At 37.7% G+C, this 19,323-nt stretch overlaps 1 protein-coding gene and 1 long non-coding RNA gene across 7 annotated transcripts in view; one reads left to right on the top strand and one right to left on the bottom strand.

The window, feature by feature from the left end:
- Window positions 1–8,490: 8,490 nt before the first annotated feature.
- LOC308071591 overlaps window positions 8,491–19,323 on the top strand; it is a 41,164-nt gene continuing 30,331 nt past the window's right edge. Inside the window, exons 1-3 of one of the 2 annotated variants that reach the window (XR_013931249.1) lie at window positions 8,491–8,626; window positions 9,722–9,786; window positions 13,920–15,107. This is a non-coding gene — a long non-coding RNA (uncharacterized lncRNA). Of the gene's footprint in view, window positions 8,627–9,721; window positions 9,787–13,919; window positions 15,108–19,323 lie in introns of those variants that run through there. The other variant, XR_013931250.1, reaches the window with a different exon arrangement.
- NTNG1 (netrin G1) overlaps window positions 15,972–19,323 on the bottom strand; it is a 158,261-nt gene continuing 154,909 nt past the window's right edge. For all 5 annotated transcript variants that reach the window (XM_080407212.1, XM_080407208.1, XM_080407210.1 and 2 more), the window contains one exon: window positions 15,972–17,183. In XM_080407212.1, coding sequence (XP_080263338.1) covers window positions 16,957–17,183 — 227 coding nt within the window. In that variant the 3' untranslated portion in view covers window positions 15,972–16,956. The remainder of the gene's footprint in view (window positions 17,184–19,323) is intronic.

Genomic DNA, 19,323 nt, shown 5'->3' with positions numbered 1-19,323 from the left:
TTGCCTCTTCACAGGGACTCCAGGGGTACGTGTAGACCACTCCTTCTTCTTAGTCACATACTTCTTACTGACCAGTTCATGCAATCACTTGCCTTCTAAAAGCAGTGTTTCTTATCTATGCTTTTAATTATCTGAAGTAATCTAGCTAACCTGGCACTTAAACATTTAAAATGTCCCTTTTGGAAAGTAGCAGCTTTCACCGGATAACCAGAGCCCTTCAGTCATCTTTAAGATTATTTTCCAAGTGATCTTCCACATGGAAAAAACTGGTCTTCGGATGCACACACTGAGAACCTAGTGGCAAAAAAATCTCCATGGACAGCACTGAGGGTGTACAGGTTGATTTCTTCCCAGCTGTTACTGCAGTGCTTCCACCAGCATGTTTCTACCTCAGATCACCTCTAATTTGCATCAAGAAAGCATAAATCGTTCATGAAAGAATCCCACGTGTGTGTCTTCCGCAACAAGACCCAGAGGTTGTGAAGACAAACTGGCTGCAAAATTTGCAGATACTGAGTTCCTAGAAATGCAAGTGTACATAACCTTATAATTGCCTTTTTAATAAAATATGAAGGGGTAGTAATTTTTTCCTTTCTGCATCTTACAGTAAACCGCTTACTTGCAACCAAAGCATTTAGAGCTCTGAGATTATGGCATTTCTGTCAATATTAAGAAAACACCCTTTTTTATTTTAAAATGAACAGGGGCTGATCTAGTAATTTAGAATTTCTTGTAATGTGGCCATCTGAAAGCTGGGGAGTTGGTTTTCTAGCCAGTACTTGCTCTGGGGAAGTCTGGCTGAACCCATGGCTGTTGTTTTCATCTGGGAACAATCATGTCCATCTTTTGAGGTTTAATCAGTCGCTGGTACACTAATGAGGTGCAACTTTATAGTTGCCATTTCAAGAAATCTATGGTCATTAAAACTTTATTAACAAATGCAATAGTTCTTATCTGTTGTGATTCTTGTAAAAATTGTTTTGCCATTGGAATCTACTTAACAAAGAATGAAACCCCGGAGCCGGTCAGTGAATGGCTGCAGTGCCTTACAGTACCGGCAAGAAAATGAAATGGAAATCATAGGCTGGAAGAGGTGAAAGCACAGGTTTGTAACTGAGTAGTAAAAAATTTTCCAGCAACGTTTTCTGGCTGTCTCTGAAAACAGTGAGTGTGATGATGCCTTAACTTCAGTGGGAACAGGAGCAGGCCCCCAGGGAAGAGTGGTGGGATCCATAATGTAACCCCCCTTGCTAATAGCTCTGTTAAATAGCTTTGGTGTACAGAAGTACCAGCTGCACATACTCTTGGCTGGAAAAAAAGAGTTGAGGAGGTGTGAATATATGTGGGAACATCTGGTGTGGAAACTAATCAAACCACACAGATTATTTTCTCTGTGTTATTGCTTGATTGTTCTTTTCTATGCCAAAAAGGAGAACAGGAGGTGAATGTCAAACCTCTTCTGACAGTGCAGCAAATCCTCCTAAAAGAAAGAATCTTTTTCTTCCCCTGAGATTCAAGGTATTTTCCCTGAAAATTAATCAATAGACAATTTTTTTAGGAAAAAGAAAAGCATCTACTTTCATAGGGTGGGCATTTCCCCTTTCCCTGCCACACACGTACCCATGCTATGCCTGTGTATACAGGCAAACCCACTCCTCTTTGTCAGCCGCTAAATGTCTTCTCAGACAGGAAGATAATTTTCCCCATATAGTCTCTGCACTCATGTTCTGCTCTTGCAGCAGGAATGGTTTGGTTCCTGTGACAAAAATGAAAGTAATATTTAGCATGGCAATATCAGAATGATAACTGCACACATCTTGGCAATACTTATTTCAGATTAGATAGGCATATAGTTTTGAGCAAAATATTGCCTGCTGTAGTCTGGTTAACCAAAGCTCTGCATTATTTGTAACTGTGGTTTGCCTTTACAATTCTATCCCAGCTTGTCTTATCAGGACACAATGCTGACACCACGGCGCATCTAATTAAGTGAAGTAATTGTCTTGCATTGCTCAAGAGCTGTTTTGTATTTGCCTGAATTATATAGGCATTAGTATGCATCTGTACATCCGGCTGGTACTCAGAAATCTGGTTAAACGGCACGTTATGTTCCTTATAGCCACAAGATGTCAGGCTAATCTGCGTCAGGAGCAACCGAGTACCACGTGTGTATGTATGGGTCTGTACGTGTGTGAGTATATACGCATTTAAAAGTAAATGATGCTGAAGGATAACAATTAAATCTTGGATTTTAGAAGGCATCTAAAGAAGCCAGACAATCAGTTCTTTTTAGAGCCCAAAGACTTTGATACTTACTTTCCTTAGAATGATTCAAAAGTCTCAGCCCTTCGTGTTCTGTGCTAAAACACGATTAGGGAGTTCTGTGCAGTGAATGCAAGGATTCTGAGTTTGGGCTGTTGTCCTTCGGCTCAGTGGCCCCAGTGATTTCACTTGGGAGTGGAGGTAGGTGACTAATGAGTCTGAAAATGCAACCAACACATGGTTCTAAGAAGGCTTTATAAACATCACCCTCCTTCTCCACCCCCTGCTTGCTCAGCATTGTTGTAAGAAGCTTAGAAATTTCTTAGTTGTATTAAAAACAAGATGTGTATTTCAAGATTGTAGGGGGGTGGGGGGGAGGAGGCTGTTCTTTGTTTTTTTTGGGTTGGTTTTTTTTTTTGAGTTTTTGTAAGACCTGCTCCACAGCTTTTCTAATTTAGCAGAGAAACATTAAGAAAGCAGGTCTTATTAATCAGCAATCTGACCTGCTCTCAGGAGTAGCGGTGCGCAATGAAAAATTTTAATTGGGGGCTAAACTAGAAAATTTCTATGTAAGTCAATGATGCTTGTGATGTTTTTGAAAAGTATACTTGTTTCCCCTCTTGACCTGCCAGTAACCTTTATTTCTGCTGTCCACATCGCTGATCCTTTCACCTGCCCTCTGCCTATGTGTTTGCTCTCCCTGCCTCCCCCCCCCCGCCTTGCCCCGCTGCAGGTGGTGATCCCTGCGGTCCCTGGCTGAGAGGTGATGCAGCAGCTCCTCTGCAATGCACAGGTTTAGCCTCTGAGGAGTGCAGCTTTGGCTGCACAGATTGGCACCCCTTTCTCTCTCTGTTTTAATTAACATGGGTAACTATAGTCAAGGGACAGGCTCGGAGTGACAGAGACATCAGTTCATAAAACTGTCACAGACCGTGGGTACGTGCTCAGGTTTTGCACAGCATTTCATCCTATACTTGCTGCCATCATGCTTTTATGTGCTGCAGCTATCATTTTGGGTGGAAAAGAATGTTTGGTGACTCTTATATTTTAATATTCCCAGGCTGCATTGCTTTTTTTTGCTGCGAAGGACCATATCGATGCAACAGATTCTGTTGGTGAGGGACTCCAGAAGGTCTCTAAATCTTCTGTACTAAGAAGCAGATAATGGGCAGAAAACGTCCTTTAGCTGAGAAACAGTACAGAGGGTAAGACTGATTTAACTTAGGAAGTCATTTGCAAATGAGCAGGTGGGTGGATACTCAAACACAGTTATTACCCGTGTATGTTCACATAATATGCAAATACTTTCCTTTGTAACAGAATTGAAATATTTGAAAAGCCCTATAAAATCTTTGGTTAGCAAATACGATTAGCACATGAGCATGTATGTATATCCACCTGCATAATTCCAATGTATATAAGTATCTATTACTTAAATAATACACCTACAGCTAAGTCCATCTTTAAAGGTCGCCTTTGTCCTGCTGACAAACGTCTGTGCCTTCAATTTCTCCCAGTTTTTGCCTTTTTGCTCCTTTTGACTTGAGCCTTTTCTTGAGCCTTTTTGCAGAGCCTGTCCTTTCTGTATCTGAAAAATTTAGCCCAGTGTGAGAAGATTCAAGAATATGTCAGTTAATAATAACTGATAGGTGCTATGTCTTAAGCTGTCTCACATAGTTTGAGGACATGCATGCACTAAAGAGGCTTGCACTTTAAGACAAAGATCATACAGAAAGAGCAGTGGGAAACCTACAGGTAGACACACTAAAATCTTTATATATTGATCAAAGTACAGACTGTGGATGGAACAGGATCTGCAGAGATGTGGGAGACTGCCAGTCCTGATCTGGTGCGGAGCAGTGATTTAAATTGATGACACATTACAACTTCTAGTGTCATTCATGAAACAGATGTAGGTCTCCAGGTCCTTTTGTATATGGATATGTGCTGCTAACTGATGAAGCGAGAGGGAATTTGAGGGTATTTGCTTCTTGGGCACTTCTAGTAATTTTGATTTATACTATTTCTTCCTTCCTAATTCCGCCTCAGTCACGAAGCAGCCTGGGGGGCACCACGACCTCCAACACAGATTATTTGGTGTTAGCTCGCTTCGTGCATGTTTGGGTACTGGTTTCCTGACAACCCACTGACTTGTTCCTACGTTGGCAAAGATACAGAGAACGTGAATGAAAGCAGCTCTTGATTTGTGCCATTTTATATTGGGTCCATTTAGTTCATTTAGTCATGGAGTCATGACAAAGTGGACTGAAAAGGACAAAGTTTCATATATCAGCCTAACAACCTGAAATGTCACTGTTTTCCTCCTGTTCTGAACACTTGCTGATTTTGTACTGCTGCATGTGTCTGTCCTTGTGCCTTGTTCTCAGTGGATACCAAAGACATGCCAGGAAGCCTTTTACCAAATTTTAGATGTTTCTATAAGAAAAATGATGCAGGTTTAACAACATGTGTAGGTATTTGTAGAAAAGCAAATGTGTTTCCCTCTTGGCTGTTTAGTTGTCTGTAACAATAATGTCATAAATAAATAATGTTTCCGTGAGGGGAAAGAGGAGATGTTTATCAGATAGAATACATGCCAGTTAGGATAACTCTGAACAAAATGTTAACATGGATTAAACAGGAAAACATGCTGCTGGCAAACAAATTGTTGGTGAAAACAGCTTCAGCTAGGGAGTTCCTTTCTCTGTTGGATAGAAATGGTGCCTGCCATGCAGACCAGCTTTTAAAATTAAGACATTTGTCACAAGAACTGCTGGGTCTGTGGAAACATTCAAATGATAATAATTTAAGTGCTGCAATAGGATAATGCACAATAAATAGTACATGGAACTGTACAAATGTTGCAAATTATAGTAGGATCAGAGAGATAATGCCTAAGGGATTACTTTTTCCTTTCCTGAAATTATTTTTCAACTGAATTTAAAACCTGAATCTGTTTTGTTGAAATCAAGGTGAGGCTTTCCTTTGTGTTTAATGGATTCTGGAGCAGGTCATTAACGAAGACGAACTGGTCAGTCCTTGGAGAATGAATCCTAGTTGTCCAGAGAATAGATGCATCATGTACACTGAAGTTCTGTGGTTTTTTAATACTGTTTTGTCAATCTATTTCCTGCTCCTTGTTTTGAGACATGCAAGGCTAGCTCATCATCGTTCCACTTCCACTTGGCTTCCTTTGCTAAGATTGTCAGTTAGGAGAAAAAACAGTGATAGCTTTTGTTAATCAGTGTGCACTTCTCCATTAGCAGCTGTACTAAGACCGTCAACTAATTGCTGCACAAGAATTACCACTCAGAAATGTGAGTCAGCAGAAATAATGGCAAAGCCATGCCTGTCTAATTGTTGTGTTTTTTTTTTTTTTTTTTTTTTTTTTTTTTTCTGTTGTTTTATTTGTTAAAGTTGTAGAGGGCTGGATGACTAGTGCAACTCACAAGTGATGCTGCCTCAGAACAGTCCTACCTCTTTGTAGCCATTGCAAGCTCTTTGAGGAAAATAAAGTGGGCATTATAGATTAAGAAGGAAAAAATATACTAGTAAGCGGGCTTTGGTGTTATTAAAGTACATGCTCCAAGTTCAACATGTGCTTATGCTTTTTTTTAAATTATTATTCTTTAAGAATATGATTGCCATCCTGAATTGACTTCTTAATTAGTCTTTGGCATCTGTTAAAGGAATTGTACATTTGTAGTTTTCTTCTCCCTTCTTTTAGAGACACGTATTTGCTTGAGACTTGGCATATTTTTAATATCAGTAAATGGCCCTAATAAATAATGTGAAAATGGAAATCATGTAAAAATTTCTACTCCAGCATCAAACTGATTAATCTATGATTATCTGGTTATTGTTTATTTATGTACTTCATCAGCCCACTGTACTTCGTTCAAAAGACAGGAAAAATCTGGTGTTTAATAGCAAGTATGCTTATTGGTTAAACTGGGGTACATTTGAAGAATGGGAAGAGAGAAAAAAGCAGCAAGGCAAGGTTTGAAAGCTGCAGAAGAAAATGTAGAGACATTAGAGATAGCTGAATTATGAAGAAGGTAAGTGCATTCAATCAGTTGCTTTCTGTTGGCTTGAGGGTAATCTCTGCCACATTACAATGTACTGATTTATGGACTAATTAGTTGTACAAAACAAAAATATTTATAGAAAATATTTCTCTCAAGCCGCCACCAAACCAACCAAACAATAGAAGAACGGATTTTGTGTATTAAAAGATTAAATTCAATATATATTTATGAGCCCATTCAAAATGTCGAGTCTTTTTGCTACCAGATTTCCAGTAAGCAGAAATATCTATGTATCAAAAGCTAATTGTGTCAGTATCTAGACATCTATGAAAGACATGAAATGCCTAAGCTATAGGTATTTCAAACTATAAAAGATATTATGTATTAATTTATAAAGTCATAATGTTGTTATTGTATGAGATTAAACATATCCAATAAAGTCAGATAAGGAAGGGAAAAACACCCCATAGCCATCTTTTTCTTTTGGGCAAGGATTTCAGTGTTTTATTGTTTTCTCTGTATGCACATCTTTTTAATTTCTCAGACTGTTAGGATGCTTCCAATTACTTTGACTCACACATAACATTGCTTCAAAAAACAGTAGTTGTGGTTTCCTTCTAGCCTTAGACTGAAGTGCAAAAGAGAAAAACCAAAAACAGGAAAATCAAATGTGTGAGTTACATATCACAACATTGAAACTCCAAGCATGGTAGGCAAAGACAATGTTTTGGGAGATGTAATGTAAAATAGTCTTGGATAAGATAATTTGAAGTAAGTGGGTGGCAAATACATGCAGATGGAAGACTATTTAACTTCAGATTTGTGTAATTTGGATGGAGTAGGGAACTGTAGGTCTCGGTACTTATTGCGGTGGATGAGGTGTCAGAATTCATCTTTCTTTCTGTAATTGACTTTGTAAGTGTTTCAGCATCTTCAAGCTTCGGTCCCCAGGAATGAAATGGATTAGTATGTCTCTCTGCTTTGCAGTAAGAGTCATGAGGCTAACCTCAATAAAGTCTGGGAGATACTCAGATACTAGATATTGCCAGTAACCAAGAAACCTGTCAAAAAATTGTTCACCACTAAATCTACATAGTTTAGTCATCGTTCCTTACATCCTACTCAATGAGAGAATTATAAAAGGAGTTGTGACTCTCTACCAGATCTAGGGAGGCAAAAGAGCACTGTCAAGACTAATTCATAGGTACCAATCCACCTACTTTTTGCCTGTGGGAGATCTCTAGAGCTAAGTAATAAATATACTTTATGAGGGCATAGAAAAAAACTGACATGAGGAAAGAAAGCAAGCTGTAGAATGGCAAAAGAAAGCAGTATAATAAATGTAGTTACTGGAGTGCTCTACATGCGGTTCTCCCATCCTACTAAACAACAGTAATTAAAGGTAAGAGAAGTTAACAAGAAATGTATTAAATGAGTCAGTGTAGTCGTTCAGACCCTAGTTCAGTCCTGTGTTGAACATGGTGACAGCAGATGCTAGTAGAAGGTCTAGGGGGAAAATGTTCGCTTCTGAACACATTTAATATTCTATCTCCTTATAAGAACTACATGTAATGATTTAGGAGGTGTGTGGTGAAGAGCAGATGTAACTGCTTTGGTCTGAGGGAGGCCTGTGATGTGGTTTGTCAAAGGTTGTTGAAAAGCAGCTGCTTTGTGAACACCTGGACTAGATGGCCAGGCTAGTACTGCTAAATTCACAGCTGGAGCCAAAGACAAAGCAGAGGTGGTGCTGATGGGCTTAGGCTCTCCCAGAAGATAGGTGAGCAGTGTCTCACCTAGACAGGAGGTGAAATGCTGAAATCCTCGGGCGGTGAGTGTCCTGTCTGTGCAAGGCTGAAGTCCTGCAGTTTTCACGTCAGGGAGTACAATGCTAAATACTGCGTCTACAGATTTATGCATATGTACGTAGTATCCAGATTGGATTTTTCCCTGAGCTCCTGGTATATTTTTAGCCTGGGGACAACTTAAGTTCTCTTTCTTTTCACTTTCCCTGTATTGGGTTTCCCCTAAATGTTGTAACTCTTGAAAAACAGTGGATTTTTTGCTTTGTTTCCCTCTGGATTCCAATGTCTTTCATATACACTTCTGCTTTGGACTAGGGTAAAATTTGTGTCTGACTGGTAGTGAGAACAGAATTGTTAATTCTACTTTGTCTTGTTCTTGCTAGTCTACATTTTCTTTTCAGTAACCTCTGCTCCCACTGTGTGGGCTCCAACCTTTGTTTCTGTATTCAAGCTTTTACGTTCCTGCACTGGAGCTGAAGACGCTGTGTTAGCATTTGAATCCCATCTCCTGTGAATGCTTTTTAGCTCTATTAGGTGAGCAAATCTCAACTTACAAATGTGATTGGTATCATGTTTTAGCTTACTGTCTTTTGGCATATGTGCCAGCTTTGATCTGGGAATGTATTTAGCAGGCATCTTTTGCAGGAAGAATTTAATAGAGTTCTTATCCAGAAGGTCAGTAAAACTAGCAAAAAGTAAATAATAAACAAATTTATTTTAGTGGATGAGGTCCAAATTTGTTAGTGCATTTTTGTAAAGAACTTATTCTCCTGTCATTAAAATGACTTCTATTAAGATTTAGGAAATTATTTATGAGATAATATGATAGTTGAAAACTTGATTGCTATCTTTAATTTACCACCCACTATATGTTACTAATTGTCATTAAAAAATAAGTGTAGAAAAACGAACTTCTTTATTACCCTGTTGTTCATAAGCCTTAATGAAGCGTCACAGCTACCTGTTCAGGCAAGGGATAATTTCACACCATTTGGGATGCATCCATTTCGGATGCATATCACTTGTGAGAACACATATTGGTTTGATTTCCATTCTGAAATGATGTGTGAAGTAATATTTTGAAAATTGTCATATACCTTATGCATAATAATATTACAGGTCATATATATAATACTGTGTGTAGTGGTAATTATAACCAAAGCTACTAAGGAGTTTTCAGTACTCTGTAGTGTAATACTGTTCCTACTCAGTGTGATGTGGAGCTTGGGTGTAATGAACTTTGCCACTTGCTTTTTGGGTTGTTTCTGGCAACTTCATCTCTGATAAAAGATAAATGATACAGAATTTCTCTGCAAAGTATCTGAACATTTATAGGTTGTAGAGAATAATAATCTAGCCTGTTGTGTCTTCCTTGAAGGGTTTTTGAAGTATCTCAGTTGTGATAAATGGAAGTTCTTCGACATTTTGAGTATCATAAGAATCTTGTAAGGATGATTTTGCCTTGTGTTTTATTTAGTTACAGTAAGCAAATACATCTTTTAGTTCAACATGTTTACAGAACCTAGTCTAAGAGAGCCCAAGTTGTTGAGTGGGATCCCTCAGTACTGTCAGTTATAAACAACAATTATTGACAGCAGCCACTGATTTTGCATCCATGTTTTTTTGCAGGTGAGAAGTGAACCATGTTCTCAGTGGATGTACAAGGATTGAAATGTTTTCATTTACATATTCAGGTAACATTGAAAATGGTCATTGAGAGATGTGAAAGCATCAGCTAGATAGAGGCCTCTTAAAATCGGGGAACTTGAAATATGGCTTGCACAAACTGGAAGAGTAAGGGCCTGAATGAGTGTGCATCTCATAACGTGTGTTTGGTGGTTCTGTGGAGGAGTGGTGTTGCACTTCTGAACGTAGAGCATGCATTCATCTAAAAACAACTGATATCCCAACCAGAAAATTTTCTAAAAAAAAATAAATCCATTCATGCTATGGAGCTGAATCAGAATTTGGAGAACATGCAGAACTATTAAATTTTTAAAAAGATTTGTACTGATCTTCACATTACAGGCAGTATTATCCTCCAAATGTATCCTGCTGCACTACGTTAATGAACTTTGCATCTAGCGTAGTATTTGTGAGCCACCTTTATGAATGATGTATGAACATTATTCTGTCGGGATCACACAGGAATCTCTCTGACTTTCAACTGACTGTATGTAAAGCGGTTTGTGATATCACAAGTGGGTAAATAACCCCTTTTAGACTTGCTAAATAGAAAATCTTTGCTAAGATATTTTGCATAGTGGTATGCAGCAAAATGGTTTGAAGGGATTTTATACTAATTTTTGTCAATTTTGTTTCAAAGAGATTAATGCAAATACATATTTTTTTAAATGTTGTGGTTTGTTAATGTTACCTTCCACAACATAGCTAGAGAAGATTTTGTTTTGGGCATTACATTGAAGGACTAGAAAATACTAAAATTTCTGCAGAATAGGTGAGGGAACTAGGTTTGGATGCCACTGAAAACGGAGGGGATGAAAGAAAGAAAATATCACTTGTGCTATGACTTGAGTTGGGATTTACTTCTGCATTAATGAAGAACAAAAATATGTAAGATGTGTAGATGTGGCACTTTAGGAACATGGTTTAATGGTGGACTGGGTAGTGTTAACCTAACAGCTGGAATCAGTCTTTTACAACCTCAATGATTCTATGATCCTGTGTACAGGATGATGTTAACCTTTCCCATCTATTACCTAATTAATGTTAGAATCTGAAAAGAGAGAATTACTATGGCATTGTCACAAGTGTCTGATTACAGATTGAATAAAATCGATGGCTTCATTTTAAGGTTATAAAATAATTTTTGGAGTTACAGCGGTCCCAGAAATTGCATTTTGGAACACATGTGACTGGACAACTAAAGAGAACTTCACGGAATTTAAAAAGCCTCACTGTAATCATTACAGAGACTCAAACTTTGTTGGCCAATAATCTGAGTTCTCAAAGCTTGTTGAATTTTTAGCGATGTTTACAAACTTAACAGTTCAGCAAGCCTGCTAGATCAGGAGTGCTCATAGCACTTTCAGATCTAGGCTGCAGTGATGGTGCTGGAATTCAGTTTTGCTCTATTGGATGTGACTTGTGAACTTGCAATATTTCTTCTGGAGAAGAAATTTAAGCTTAAGCTCCTTTCAGAGTTCTGTCTTAAGGTTGCAGCTGTGGGCTCTGTAAATTCCATCACTTGGATTAGGTTAGTAATGAATAAAATCTTATTTTTATTTATATTTAGGCTTTTCCAAATAATAGAATGTTATTTTTTTTTGTAACTTTGTGTTTGAAGAATATTACACTTGAGATTTCTATCATAAACTTTGCATAACTCTTCTATATATTAAAGATTGCACTGATTTAATAGGTCATCATGTAAGTTGCTTTGCAAATTACAGCATGATGAGGAAAGACTTTCATTCACTCTTCCACTAAAGCAGAGAAGAGCCTACTTCACTGTATATTTGTTGTAATAACAGTAAGGGACAATCTCTGGGACTTGTGAACGTGGAGTAGTGAAAATCAGGCAGTTTCTATTTAGAATGCCAAGGCATCCAAGTTACAGAGATTTTGGCTTCAGTGTCGGGGTGTGTGTGTGTATATATATGCATATACACATGTTTAACTTTTTACACTTCAATGTAGGACTTCTCAAGTCCCTTTCACCCCTAGAAATCCTCTAATATTTCTTCTCTTTGAAGATGAGTGCTCTGTCTTGAGCCTACCTTGCAGTCTTGAACTGTAAAGACTGCTAGTGTATAGGATTGAACTGACGTCATTATTCTTGAGAGGTCCTGTTCAGGCATATCAAAGTCAGAATTAACTTAATAGTAATTTGTTTCTTGGATGTCACAAAGACATGCACAGAGTACTCGAGTGAAAATTACACTATCTGGGAAACAGAAAATGCTCATCCAGACCCAGTCTCATTTTCTCAAAATAAACAAGCAATAGTCCCAAACCCACTCTTGACCCCTTTTTCCCAGTATGCACCGTTACTACTTCCATTTCTTGACAATGGCTCACGTCTAGTACAAAAATTGTATTTCTGGTGACAACAGTACACTTGAACACCTGAACAACAATTCCATTGAGCAGCTTTGTGTAAGCAGCAGGTGTCTTAGCAACTGTAACTAGAACATGCGTATCTGTAAACGCAGACACAAGAATTTTGCTGGGGGAGTGATGCCCGGGGACGTCCCAGGGTGGGATTTGGTTGCCCCTGCTGACAGATGCAGGACCAACACCATCCTGTTGTGCTTTCCCTAACTAGGCTGCCACTTTGGTTCTACCGACTGCCGTGAAACTCTGATTCGGTGCACTTCGATACTGTGATCTTTATCCTGGTCCTTCTCAGAAATGAGTATTAGCCAGCAATGTATGCAGGAATTCAACCCCAAAGCCTTTACAATCCCTTTAGGTCTACAGGTTGCATAATATTAGTCATCTCTGTGTTCTTTGAAGCTGTAGAATTTTTGAGCAGTATTTCATTATGTATATGTGTGGGTCTGTTTTGATAATGACAGCCAGAAAAAAAAAGCGAGGGAAACGTACACTTTGTACTGGAATTTTATCTATTGCATATTGTGGCAAAAATGGTGTCTTGGTGAACATACTGTACCAGTGATAAACTTCAATTTCATTAAATGAAATGCACCATATGGTGCAAATTGCTGCTGTTTTACTTGTTTGTTTCGCATACACTTCTTACATCCTTTTCTTTCTGATGCTGTACAATGGTGGGAAATGCATTAAGTTAGTTAATATAAAATTTCTGATTTATAACGCCAGACATGCATTTTGGCGGATAAATGCTTGCTTCCATAAATAATTAAACTTACAGTTTTTCTTAGGAATGAATTGATTGACTATGTCTTAATACTTACATCTGTAATTTTGAATTTGCAAGGACAAATGTGAAAGCTGGGCTGGAGGTTAGCTGAAAATCTGGTCCTGCATAATCTATGAAAAATATTACTCTAATTTCTCACAGGTGAACAAACTGCATGCATGGATGAAGCTAGTTAATTCAATAGTTTAATAAACCTAGAATCCCAATGAGGCTATAACAAATCCCCCTGGTGTCTTGGAGTTATGAGAAAGATGTATAAAATTATATGCAAGCAGAAGAGGTCTTTCTAAATTTGAGGAATCTTTTGCACATTTTTTTTTTTTTTCTGATCAGTACACGAAATAACTTCTTATTTGTGGCTCAGTCATGATAAAGTACTAGCATTGACCAATTATTGGGCAACATCTGGGGTCAATTTGCATCTCAGAAGATTTTTTTTCTCCTTTGCATAGATTGTTTTTGAAACAGTTGCGCTGCACTAAGACAGATGCCTCTGTCTTAGTGTCCCTTTGAGAAAGGTGGCTATCTTGAAGTGGAAATTTCTGCAGCATCCTTGTCAGAGAGCAGCACATTGTCATAAGCTGCTCCATTTTCAGATGTTAAATATGTGGATCCTGGATCAGAACCAATTCCCTAGTTAGGAACACAGGAATTGCAAGCTGACTAGGACTGACTGATTTAGCAAATTGACTGGAACTAATAGAACTGCTTAAATTGAATTACGAATGCTAGGTTTAAGGTCATTGCAAACCGAACTGTAATCTGGACAACTAAGCAATGTGAAGCCTGGGCACTTCTTGGATGCTAAACCTTACAGAAAAGAAATCTTATACAGGAAATAGTAATTCCGCAGCAGGTTTGTTTTTTGGTGTTTTGATACAGAATCAAAATCCTAAGTTAGTGAGTGTGTTACTCTTGTTATTTTTTTTCAGTATCATGTATGTGTTTTTTATTTTACAGGCATTCACAAGGACAGGACACCCACTCCAAGAAACATAGACTATGTTGGAATATGTGTAGATATTTTCAGGTGGAAAATGAAGCAGATACTGCAGCTACATGTTATAATGCAAGGATCCTACCATATCTTCAGGAAAAGGAATCATTCTTCACAGCTTCTGAAATGGGGAACAGGTTTTGCCTTCATTTTCCACTGAATTAAAATAAAAAATCAGGTAAAGCAGTGATGAGTGATGTAAATCTCCTCTCTCAGAGATGCACACATAATTTTACAAATATACTTGGAATGCAGTAGTAGAAACTTATATTAAAAATTTTCAATTAGTGAAGTTCTGTGGAGTTCAGAGGAAAAAATAATGAAGCTGAAGAAAAGGATGATTGGTAAGAAAACTTTCCACTGAATGTACTCCTGTATAAAATTGTAATTTTATTAATAGGTGAGGGAGAATAAAATGCATGAAATGGTAGCTAAATATGTGGAAAGCCATATACTCTGCCCTGGTTTAGAAATCATAAGTATATGAAATTGAAATCCAGCTGAATTGATTGTGATCCGATATTCATTATACTTCAGCACTGCTGGTAGAATCCCTTCTAACCAGAAGTGCATAACATGCTTTCTTAGCACTTTCTCAAAGCCTTGAGCTTGTAATGACAATAAAATGCATCTTTTCCAGTAATTACACAATCTGAATTTGGTCTGTGCTAATAAGCTTTGAGAAAACTTAAATTTCACATTTTAATATCAGAAATCTACTTAAGCTCTGCATGTCACCTGTATTAGCATTTATATTCCTCATTGAGTTGCAATGTAATTTTCGGTTTATTGTTTTGAGCATCCTTCTAGTATATACCTGCCATCTCATGTAAGCCACGGCAGGCAACCAGGCAAGCTCTTTATTTATCTTTGCCTTATCTTATTTAGTCCACCAAAAGACATTGGCAGTGTGAATAGTAAACCTTCTACATGTAGGGCCAAGGTGAGAGCCTGAACAAGCAACCACCAGCTTGATGTCTTCATCGTCCCCATCTTCATAGGATTCTGCTAAAAATGAGGACCTGACCTGCCTGCCCATTTCCTAAGGCTGGGCACTGGCCTGCAAAGCTGCTTTTCTCAGCGTAAAGAGCTCACCCAAGAAGGTAGTGCTCTAAATTCTGCTCTGCTCACCACTTGGAAGAAGCAGCCAGGTAGAATTTATTTCCCTCAGGAATTTGTCTTTTGCTGATTAATTGTTTTCCATACCAGGCTATTATGTTGGTAAAATATTTATAGGCATTATGATGAAAATTGCCAGGAAATGAATTCACAGTCTTGCTACCTTTTGATATTTTTTTTTTTTTTTTAATTTTCCCAGGACAACACTGCTTTGGTTTTGGCTTGTCTCTATTCTCGCTCTCCTTTTCTGTCACACTCAGTAATTGGCCTAATAACAGGCAGAAACAAGAATTTATTACACCTTGGGCAGTATTTGAAACAAACTTTATTTGCTGGAGCAGCACTTTTTTTCTACTTGCTGCTGTGTACTTTGACGTTCCTTCTAAATATGAAATTTGACTTTACTGAAAGTTAAATCTGGTCCTTTTTTTTTAATTTATTTGTGATTGCTGCTATTTTTGCAGTTTCTTAAGACAGGCTAGTACATATATAAACATATCATTTTAATGAAGGTTTTGGAGAAACAATATAAACTGTGGCTATACTACTTCATTACTGCCAGAATCCACAAAACTGGTATGAATTAAGTACTAGCTTCTGTAATAGCTTGTAAATCAGTTTTGGAATAATTTCTGTGATAAGCTGAGAGAACAAAGATGAGAACTATTTAACTATTCCAAGCTTGGGATTTGATGAAATCTTCCTCAAATGATGCCCTTTACATTTAAAATTCTTTGCAAAGATAACGTCAGTAATGAAAATTAAACCGGGTTAGATTGTTATGATGTGATTTCCACTGTTAAGTCTGTTTTTTTTCCGCACGCTAGGTGGTAAAATAATCAAAATTTTTTTGGATTCTAAAAAGGCCTTAAAAAATAGCAATACGTCATCCTGGAACTGTTTATGCAGGAATTTTTATTCTTTGAAACCTTCCAGTGTTAAAGCAACAAGAAAACATTTAGAATGTCCTTTGGTGGAATCTTATTACACTCGTTATATATGTAAACTGATATTCTTTGATGCCAGCACGTTGCCCATACAGAGAAATCTCTGCACAATTAAATGAAAGGAAAAAGAAAAGGACTAAATAAAAAGTAATATTTTTTTCTGATCTGATTAGAATTAAATATGTTAACAAATTGTCTGGTAACACAAATAGGCAATAATACAAAAAATCTACATTGTACATTATTTCAAGAAAAATAACTTCATTTGAATACAAAAGGATAAATACACTTTTTTTCCTATAGCCACTCTTGTACAGTAGGTGAACACAGCATCTTACTGATGCAGTGCTGCTAAGGTATACAAGGATATGACTGGCTTGAGTTTTATCGAGGGGGCTGTTACACATGTGCATCACTAACATCAGACAAATCTTTCAACCAACAAGGGTTACAGAGCAACGTTCACTAAAGCACAGGTTGGAAAGGATTCGGGGACTGAAGCAGGCCAATATGGCAGCTTTTACAGATTTCCTTATACCCACAATGCACTGACAGCAAAGAATGCCTTCATTTGGTCGGCCCACGCGCCGGCGGAGGTACGGTAGCGCGCCGCATAGGAGTAGCAAATGTGTTTTAAATTCTCTTCCCGTTCTGGGGGCGGTCAAAGCTGTTTGAGTCCTGTGTAGGCTTTGCAGCTAGCATCGGTTTGACGGGATATGCCAGCTTGTCCCGAGTCAGAGGTGAACAGTCTTGACTTGCAGCCCTGTCCGTTACTGATTTATATGGCTTAGTTCAGTTCAGCCGTCTTCGATTGTATGTGTGGTTTTTTTTCACTTGTTTTCCCATTTAAATTTCGGTAGCAAATGCTACGACTGTTTTGTTGTCACGTGGCACATTCGTCTGAAGCAGTCCAATGCCATCGACCATATGGAGCCTAGCATATGCACAGTCCGGTTGCTCCTAGTAGAGCAGTCAGCAGCAACAGCAGCCTGTGTGCTATTGCCCCCTGGCCGGAGCTGTGGCTGCAGCCTCCCGGATCCCTTTCACACTTCAGCTTCTCGCATAAAATGCCAGTGTAAGCCGGAGGGCACTGGCATCGCACATTGTTGATGCACGTTCCTCCATTCTGGCAATGCAGTAGTTCATTGTCACATACGTTTGCTGCAAGATAGCGAGGGAGGGAGGGAAAGAAAAGCAGAATAAATATAAGTTCATCTACAGGAGAAACTCTGCACTGAAACCACTTAAAACACTACCTCCCGCCTCTTCCTGAGACACATAAACAGGGGACGTGGTTTTCTGAAACACTTCAGGTTTGAATTTTTTATTTTATTTGATATTTTCTCATGTCTTTTTTTTTTTTTTTTTTTCCCCCCACCCCCCACCCCCTTCAGGCTGTAGTCTTGGAGAGCTATATTGTTCACTTCAGACCACTGACTGATGATATTAATTAATGTATTAACACGAATAGTGATTAATAACGAAATAATATGAATATTAATACCTGCCTTGTGCCAGTGTTCTAGTTTTTGTAGTTACAACTGAACTGGAACTGTAGGTGGGTATGTTATTATTTGAAAGGGGCAACGTATCTAGAGCTGTGGGAAAGCATGAACAGTGGTCAAGAATGCAACATGACTTGGCTGAAGTAAAAAGATCTGTATGAGAAAGCAGGGTTTTATACTCAAGAACCGCATGTGTTAATGATCTGAAAAAATTATGTGAAAAAGATAAGGCAAGCGCAGGCAGGAAATTCAGCATGCCGCTCGATGGGGGTTACGTGGTATATACATATGGAAATAAAAGGTAATGTTATTTCTATTACAGATCGAATATTTCTTCTTAATTACATTTGCCACTTCAGTACGAGGGTAACTGCCATCTGAAAACTATCTTAGTTAGGTGGGGTAGCCTGGTATAATAACTTCAGAAGTCAGATTTCACAGAAGAGTTAAGAGAACATAAAGGCAAAAGTTTTAGAGCTGCATAATATTATCATATTTGAAAAATTGATGGCTTTACTTTGTATTACTTAATATCAATTGAAATATTTCACTGGGTAAATACGTAGAGATATGAAGAATATACTACTTAAACGTGTCAATCTGTGTGTCATTCCAGATGATATCACTAGTAGAATATGTCCTAGACTACAGCTCTGTCTTCCATCGGAAAGGCTATTTTATTAAAGATCTTGCACCTACTACCAGGGCAGAATGTAACAGTCAGAATTTACTTGAGAATTTTTCACTCGGATAATTAGGGAAAAGATTATCTGGTTTAGAAGCAGACTCAACATTACACACTGTTCATGCATACCTTAGCCTGGAAATACCCTAAATAATTCAGAACAGGGAAAATATTGTTACTCTTATTTTAAACACTGCTACTTATTGCTACAAAAATAGTACGGTTTGATAAGTGTTAGTTTACTGATTTTTAAAAGCAACCCAAATATTCTGAGAACTAAAACTGAAACAGTCCAAGTTCTTAAGTGATGCAATTCTACATAAATCTCTACAATTTTGTGCACTAGCAACCTCACCGGTAATTTTACCTGTCCCGGCTTGATTTCAGAAAAATAATATTGTCACTCTAGAAAGACTCTCTGACAGATGGTTTCTAATGTTCTGCATTCAAGTGGGCCAGATAATAATGCAGTGTGTTAGAAACTCATAGATGCAATTGAGAGAAAACAGTAAAATAGTTTTTTTCAGTGATTCCTTTAGTAATCAAAGATTTTTATTAAAAGCTATGGTTTTAATGCTGTTGTGCACTGTCTGAATTGTAATGTCAAAATTTCAGTATTAAGGTACAACACATTGATGACAGCCATATATCTGAATTTTAATGTTCTATATATACATTACAAAAAAGTTGCATTTACGTTATGTACAAGGGACAGTAAATCACCACCAAATAAATGTGATGAGATTAACAACCCAGGAAAATAGAACAGGCCAAAAAATTGAACTGGATTTTAAAAGCCAATCTCTTATAACTGAGGCTATGTATCTCTAAAGATGACTTTATTATTCATATTGTATATATTTAGCCATATCAATACGCAAACCCAAAATACTTTTTCTGATGGTACAGCTACTGAACCTGCTTTTTCTAGACTGCTCATTGTTGGGATGCTTCCCACAGTTCAGACAATGAAATGGTGAAATATTTGTCCCATCAGTACTGACCATTCTTCACATTAAGTAATTGAGTGGAATTCAGTAGTTAAATACTACTTCTTAAAAAGCAGATGAGATATTACACTTTGTTTTTGGCCAAGAATACATTATCCAAA

This window comes from Falco punctatus (genome assembly GCF_963210335.1).
Source record: "Falco punctatus genome assembly, chromosome: 11".
NCBI lineage: Eukaryota > Metazoa > Chordata > Aves > Falconiformes > Falconidae > Falco > Falco punctatus.
Note: the sequence above shows the minus strand (reverse complement) of the source record. Positions and strands in the feature narration are given on the sequence as shown.